Source organism: Sinocyclocheilus anshuiensis, unplaced genomic scaffold, assembly GCF_001515605.1.
Source record: "Sinocyclocheilus anshuiensis isolate Anshui unplaced genomic scaffold, SAMN03320099.WGS_v1.1 scaffold2595, whole genome shotgun sequence".
NCBI classification, from domain to species: Eukaryota; Metazoa; Chordata; class Actinopteri; order Cypriniformes; family Cyprinidae; genus Sinocyclocheilus; species Sinocyclocheilus anshuiensis.
In genome coordinates, this window is record NW_015560620.1 from 185,058 (window position 1) to 193,132 (window position 8,075).

The following is an 8,075-nucleotide window of genomic DNA, read 5'->3' on the forward strand; positions in this document are numbered from 1 at the left end:
CCGCGCGCTTATGAATGAGGTGCCTCGTGAGGCCCTCTCCGCGCGAGCCTCATTAGCTGTCCATCAAACTGCTCCCCCCGGTCAGTCTCTGGTTATGTAAATAGTCCTTACGAAAATTATCATGGTGACTATAGTTGCCTACATAATAATATTGTTGATTCAACAGTAAATGTAATAAAAACTAACAATCATTTTTTTTTTTTTTTTTTGGAAGATAAAGATGGGCCTATATGATTTAGGGAACCACTTTGCAGGCAAAATTATAAAGTTTATAATTGGTAAATTGTTTCCCTCAAATTTTAATCAATGTTTGTTAGTTCATTTCGTATTTTGTTTATCATTTTGTATTTCTTAGTTCTAAATACTGCTCTCATTATCCTTACCCAAGCATTTTAGACAATTTTTTTTTTCAATAAATCAATAAATACAAAATAAATAAATAAATAAACAAACAAACGGCGTCAGGGGATCAAAAATGTAATGACTTGTAAGATTTTTACATCATGATATGAGAATCGTGTAGCAAACAGGCCATTTTTATCAATTTCATTCTGAAAAAAAAAACTATTTATTTGTATACTTATTTATAGGCTACCAGCAACAACTTTGAAAGGCTGATCAAAGCATGGTCGAATCTATTCTTGGACGTGTAATAATGCTTTAACATAGATGGAGACTAGCTGAAGAAGTTTCAAGCAACCAGAACGGTGTCATGAAAGGTATGAAATGCTAAATCAATTAGGCTAGTAGTCATTCGTCAATTAATAGAAGTAGTCTGTGGTGGATTCATAACTCAAGTTCCCCTCCTTCAGTCTTCCGGTGTCTGACGTCATTCAGTATTACCTCTGCCAGTCTGACTTTATCTCAGAATACTATCAATCGAATTATTACTTACAAACAGTGCTGTATACTCAGACACTTGTTTATTTTGTTTAGCTAATGGTAACAGATTTATCTGATTTTATAAACGTCATTTAAAAAAATTAAACTGGGTTATGTGTTTAAATGAGTTCCAGAATATCAAATACAGCGTATTGTTTAACCCATTGTAAGATTCGTCGTTCGTTATGTTTAATCACATGTTAATTGCAATTAAGCAGCGGTGATTGCGTTTTTCTCGCATCTTTACATTTATTTAAAAAAATAGTGACAAGGCTGTTCTGTGACAAGGCAAGTTCATCTTTAAACACATAACTATTTCAAATAGATTACACAGTGATTTATCCCCGCATTAGTGTGTGTGTGTGTGTGTGTGTGTGTGTGTGTGTGTGTGTGTGTGTGTGTGTGTTTCCCAGCAATAACACACAAACAAACACACACAACTAAAACAACTAAGCAACTAAAACTTGGCATTTCGCGTGACCGTTCATGCAGAACAGAATTTACAGTTCTTCTCTGCATCGTTAAGTTCTTGCTTTGGTTGTCTGTCAAGACGGCTGTCTGTGTGGCAGAGGGTGTCTTTCAAAAACTGTTTAGGACAATTGAATGGATGCCAGGTGATAAATTGCTAGATTCCCAAAATATTTTAAAAACAAAAACAATGTAACCTAAAATAATAATTCATAAAACGGTGTAGATTCAGGTAGGCTAGCACACATTAATAATCATTCATTTTTACTAGCCTACTTTTATTTCAAGTGTGTGTTATTGTGCCAAACAATGTGTGACCACATTATTTATAGGCCTATCTATTGACAAAACGAAACGGCTTCCATTGAAAATCCTCTGTGGTGATTTACTCTCAGGTAAAGACGGATTTGATCAAATGAAACGCCTGAGAGGTGAAGGGGGATTTATTTAACCCGTGTAGGTTCTCCAGTGATCAAACAGTCGCTGGCTCCCTCGCTGCAGACAGGGTGTGTGCTCAATTGTCCTCTCCACGCGTTTGTGGCGCGAGCAATGAGTTCACAGGTCGCAACATCACTTATTAATCTCATTATCAGCGGCCTGTCGAGGAGACTGATTGGCGACCACCTTTCTGAAATTTAAGAGAAATTTACTACGCTTGGTTACTTTACTTAATTTATCACTAAATAGGCCTATCTGAGAAGTGAAATCCCTATTTGATATTTTTGAGCCAATTTATTTGCACAGAAGAGTTTTTCGTTAATCAACCCTTTTAAAAATTAATCTAAAACGTGCGTTTGGAATTTTGTATCATCCCTTATTATTGCTTTATTCAATGCGTTTTTATTTGAGATTGTATTATTCTGCGTTATCTTTACATTAGCACGTGTAAGTAATGTATTTATTTACATACATATTTAAAACTCTATTTTTATCCGAAAAAAGGGGAGGGGTGATAACTCAAACAATACCGCTAAGATAACAATATTTCCAACTGAGTATAATGAGTGTGATTATTGTTGTATCGTCATACTAAGCTGTCGCTCGTATCTCTTATCTCCTACAGCTTTTATAGAGAACACATCCAGATTTATCGGGCCATAAAATTGAGCTTTACGTTCTCGCACAGACAGCTAGGTTATTTTACTGCAACATTTTTATTTTACAAGAAAGTACAAACAAAATCCCAAGCCATTACTGTAAAACATAATGTGCACAGTAGCGCAAGAAAAACGCGTATTAGTCCAGTGCTTTGGTATTATTTGGAACGTATTTAGACCCATTTAAATTATTTAAAATAAAGTAGCTAAATTATAACAAGTAAAAAAGTAAAACAATGTTTTATAGCACTATAGAACAATGTGTGATTTTTCTATTGCGCATACTTGGATCATAGTTGCTTTGGTGCCTCAGTCAAAGCAATTTTCCAACTGCTTTAAATGTCTTTTAAAAGTTAACTTTCATCGACTTAAAAACACAGTCGTTTAAAATGCAGTGGACTCAGCAAATGTAGATCTTACAGGTAGGAGCACACCCCTCCTCCGCAACACACCATCTAGTTTATCCCTCGTTCTTCTCCTCCTCCATGGGTCCTACCTTTGGAGCGCGTCACGTGGTTCTGCTCTTACAAATAACTCGCAGTAAAGTAGAGAGCAAATCAGAGAACAGTTATATTAGGCATTATCTGCAGCAGCAGCTATCTCCAGATATACAGACAAGGCACAGTGACACGTCCAAACGCGGAGAGGACAACTACAAGTTTTTCGTGTTACGCAGACGCGTTGAAGTTTGAATTCTGGGCTAAAATCAAGAAGAAAGAAGAGACTGGGAACTTCCACGGCGATATTCAATCAAGTCACTTGGAAAAGAGGGTTCCTGACTTTATCACTAACCGTCCTTATCTGGTGAGATAATACAGCGAGAGCTCTTGGATGAAATTATATAAACCCTTTCCTTACAGCTATCAACGTTTTTTATGTAATCTGCGTTTTCAGTGATAAATTATAGATGTTAGAGAGATAACAGTGCGGATTGATTCGATCCCCACAAATGATTTAATGGTTCGGTATAGAGTTTTCCCAGGATATCTGAGACTGCTGCTGATAATTATTTATATCCCTATGTAAAGATATGGACAGCAGGCTAATTGATGACATTTTAGTCTATTAAATACAAATCTAAAGATACAGATAACCGAAAAATCATGACAATTATAACGGTTTGTCCATCTTGACTGTAGCCAATAGCCGATGTATTTTTATACAGTTTATGATTGTTTATAAAATTCGACTTATTACATTCCTGATTTCAAAGCATTGTTGCAAATGTTGGAATAGCCTATGTTGTTAGTCCATAACAATTTATCTATGCGTTTCATTGAATTCAATTTTATTCTCCTTTTTTATAAACCTTCGGCTATCTAAGTCCTGTAAAATAATTTGATTTTTGGTTTTTGGTTTTTCATTAGGAGTGAATTCCTTTTTCTGAGGCCGCTGCTCACGAAACCGTTGCATTGGAGATTTTGGACTTTATCGAGGCTTTCACTGCAATTTGGGCGAATTTTAAGATTTCAACACTTAAAAGGATAGCTTAGTCATTGGATACATTATGTATTCGAGTCTGGCTTTATCTTCCAACCCGTCCCCTTACGCACACGATTCCGGGAACTACATCCATCCGTCCGCCAGCTCACCTGTATATGTGCCCACCACCCGTGTACCTGCCATGCTCCAGACCCTGCCCTACCTACAGACGTGTGAGTCCACGCATCAAGCCCACGGGCTCGGCAGTCACCACGCCTGGCCACAGACTGGCACGGAGAATTCCTCTTTCAACCCGGGCAGCCCTCATCCTCCTCCCGGTTTCTCTTATTCGCACAGCCCGCCGGTAAGCAGCAGCACCGGCAGGGACGCCGCGTACCAGAATCCGCTGGTGTTGGGTAACAGCGGCCGGGCAGATCAATATGGAAGTGCCCTGGTGCGCTCCGTCGGTGGCTCGTACTCCAGTCCGTACGCGGCCTACATGAGCCCAGAGATGGCAACCTCATGGACGCCAGGGCCCTTCGATGGCGGCATGATGGGTCTTCAGGGACGCCAGGGAACTCTACCGGGAAGGAGGTCCAGTTTAGGTAAAATGACTGGTCACAATAGTTATTATTTTTTCTCTCTGATGTAAATATATGTACACTAGCAAAACACTGACAAAATAACAAAACGTTTGGGCTGCATCACTTTAACGCACTTCTAAAATAATTTCGCTTAGGATTCTGTAGGCTTGAGTATCCTTTTGCACACATGTCGTATTTTAAAGTTAGTTGTTACATTTAGTTTAAAATCCATCTTTCTAGTCAGCAGGCAAAAATGGTTGGAATTGAGGGGGTTTCGTTTGATGCTGTGATATCACAATTTATAGCAGTGGTGTTCAGGGTTATTTATTGCTGTCTTGGTGTTTATGTTAGACTATCGTTGTTAGAAGTCACTAGAATACCAGCTTGGCTAGGGTACACAGGCACATTACAAAACCTTATCAAAACAAAACTTGATCTTATTCCACTAATACACATCGTTTAATGGGCAATGCAATCACTTTAATTTAAATGTTAATTTAATTCCCTGCTATTGTCTGTCCACTTGTGGATTGATGAAAGGGTCCCGTGCACACCTCATAATTGTGAGAACTATCCAAGCTACTGTCACCTTGATCAAACTTTTCTAAACAGACCATTACGGTCAGATACACATTTAGCGGCCGTTCCCTTTGAAGCTCAGTGCTTTAGGTGGACACATTTTCTTTGATAGTCCATAAAACGTCACATTTCTTTCTACAACCGAGGGCGATTTGTTCGGGCTTACATAAGGCTCGGGCGTTCGATATTGAGCAGTTGCGTATTTTGATGTTTTGCTACGAAAATTGTTTAATAAACTTGAGTAAGGCTGCATTTTAGATTACAGCAGTCCGTCAGGAAAAACTCAACCAGATTAAACAGCCTAGACATGTTCAACTGCAAAATGGCAACACATCATTCTAGAAAGATTATTAATACGCACGTCTTATTTGAAATAAATTGTTGGAGAGCGTCACGTGTCATTATCTTGATTGATCGGTGACCCCTGGATCTTTAACACTGATAAGAGCCCCATTGACATTCCGCTCGCCTGAGGCCCTCGTGCCTCGTCAGCCGCCCTAATAGACACTCCAGTGACCCTGGATTTTCTCTTATTAATCCATTCTTAATTCCGTCTAGAGTTTTGTCACATTCCATACCGCTGATGCTCAGAAAACACCAGGCCTTACCTATAGGTTTATTTGAATCAATGCAAAGTGTGGAGTTTTTACAGGGCTTTAAAAATGAAAAACAACTTGTATTATAGCCTACATTAGGCTTTTTCTTAACACATAAATAAAAGTCTATAGTTATTTAATTTTATTTATTTATTTTAGCAAATATGAACATATTGGATAGGGGAATAATAACTAGGCCTATTTGAATATTCTACCTCTTTAAATTAGGCTATATTTTGTTATATGCGCAAACTTTTTAGAACGCTCCCTTTATATAAAAATCATATAGCCTACAAATCCATAAAATGTTAGAGCGAACCCTGTTGTTTATGGAAATAATAGCTATGCCTATATTTGAACAAATTTTAAACTGTTTAAATGTAGTCAGAAATTGCGCAACACGTAAAGAAATCTTTGTGTGATAGAACGTTTTAAAACTTTATTTTAATAGTCAAGTCACCGCTTTAAATTGGAAACGGCGTATATTTAAAAACACGCAGCGTCTATGAGCTCTGATCAATAGCCTAGGCTATATACATCGTTAATTTTTTTTTTTTGTCCATTTAAGTTGATTGATATTTGGCTTTTTAGAGAAATAAAACAGGAAGAAACAACAAAAATTACAACAGTTACATCTCATTACACTGAGCGTTCCCTTCATTTGAACTTAACAATTATTTCGTCTCGCGAAATTTTATGATTTTAACGAACATTGTCCTCTCATAAATCGCTTTGAACCTAGAAGTAAACCGTGGGAAATGAATGAAAAACTAGCTGTATCTCCTTTCAGACATGCTGGAAGAGCTGCCGTGTGAAGGGCGCGAGTGTGTGAACTGTGGCTCCATCTCAACGCCGCTGTGGAGGAGAGACGGGACCGGACATTACCTGTGCAATGCGTGCGGCCTCTACCACAAGATAAACGGCATCAATCGACCTCTAATCAAACCACAGAAACGCCTGGTAAATGCCCATTTGTTAATTATCGTTTACTTGTTTTTTTTAGGGTTTACACGAACTTTTCCAATGCAACATTGTAAAAAGTGAGCAGGTGCAGGTGTTACTTTAAACAGTTATTTCTACCTTACCTGCTGACCCTTTAAAATTACTTTCTTTGGTTTGACCTAATATAAACATTGATTCAATTAAATAATCATTTATTCAATCATATTAAAAAAAAAAAAAAATTCAGATGAATTCAAGCAGTTGATTTAGATGTTAACACATGAAGCACATTTTTCTTCCAAATTCCCAGACAAATCATTTTTAATGTGAAGTAGGCCTATTCCTCATTGGCAAATACTTGAAATTAAATTATTTTTATTAGACAAATACAGACCTCAAGCTTAGAAGGAAAAGTAAAATATCCGTATGTCCCCAGACAAGATATAAACCTTTTTGCTGGTTTTCTGGAAAAACTTTTATGAAATTATGTTTGCTCATTTATATTCATGTTAAGAGGGTAGTGGCTTGATCTCAGGGTTAGTACCGGGGAAGGCCATTGAAAGAGAGAAATTGAGCAAAGCCTTCACTGCTGTCCTGTTTCCCAGGAGTCTCTCTCTCTCTCTCACTCTCTCTCTCACACATTCTCTTTATTACTCTCTCTCACGCAATTCTCTCACTCGTCTCTACCTCTCTGTTTTCATTTTTGCATTCATGACCTTGTCCTTGGGTCGGACTGTTTTTAGCCCAAGCAGTGCAAAACTCAAAACAACGCTAAACTTTATGCCGAATTTCAGCTGAGAAGCTTCATTCTTTCTCTAGACGAATATTAATGATGTGTACCTTTAAAATCCTCCTTTGAATTAATAAAATGATGCTTGGAATGAATATAAAGGCCTGCTCACAGAGTTCCTGTCCATTTTCTCTATTATTTATGACCATAGTTGCTTGCATTTAAAATAAATGCTGTATAATACATTTACACATCTTAGCCAGTGCAAAATGTTTTTAACAAAACATATAACCTTTTTATTAACACATTTATGATTCAGGATATTTTTAATTCGTGAAAATTATATTTATATTTTATCTCCCCTTTTGTTTGAGGGGTATTTTTATTTCTTTCATTCCCTGTCTCAGTTCCTCTCTTCAGCTCTGTAAAATTCTCTCAAAGTCCGCCATATTTATCACTTCCCTAAATTCTGTATGTTTGTCTCCGCAGCAAAGCACGTCACGGCGAGCAGGTCTGTGTTGCACTAACTGTCATACCAGTACGACCACGCTGTGGAGGAGAAACGCAGAGGGAGAGCCCGTCTGCAACGCCTGCGGACTGTACATGAAGCTCCACGGGGTGAGTGTGCATGTGAGTCAGTCGGCATTATTGTGCCACACAAGACTGATATTTCTAACTAGAGCTCGATTTGGGAGGGTGCATGCTCGAGCACGTCAGCCCGGGTGTGTGTGTGTGTGTGTGTGTGTGTGTGTGTGTGTGTGTGTGTGTGTGTGCG

The 8,075-nt window shown here is 38.0% G+C and overlaps 1 protein-coding gene across 1 annotated transcript in view; it reads left to right on the forward strand.

Annotated features, from left to right (window-relative positions):
• The first annotated feature begins 657 nt into the window (after positions 1-657).
• Positions 658-8,075, forward strand: part of LOC107681871 (transcription factor GATA-5-like) — an 11,249-nt gene continuing 3,831 nt past the window's right edge. Inside the window, exons 1-4 of the mRNA XM_016478239.1 lie at positions 658-719; positions 3,815-4,474; positions 6,419-6,588; positions 7,790-7,918. Of these exons, the coding sequence (XP_016333725.1) occupies positions 3,955-4,474; positions 6,419-6,588; positions 7,790-7,918 (819 nt within the window). The 5' untranslated portion in view covers positions 658-719; positions 3,815-3,954. The remainder of the gene's footprint in view (positions 720-3,814; positions 4,475-6,418; positions 6,589-7,789; positions 7,919-8,075) is intronic.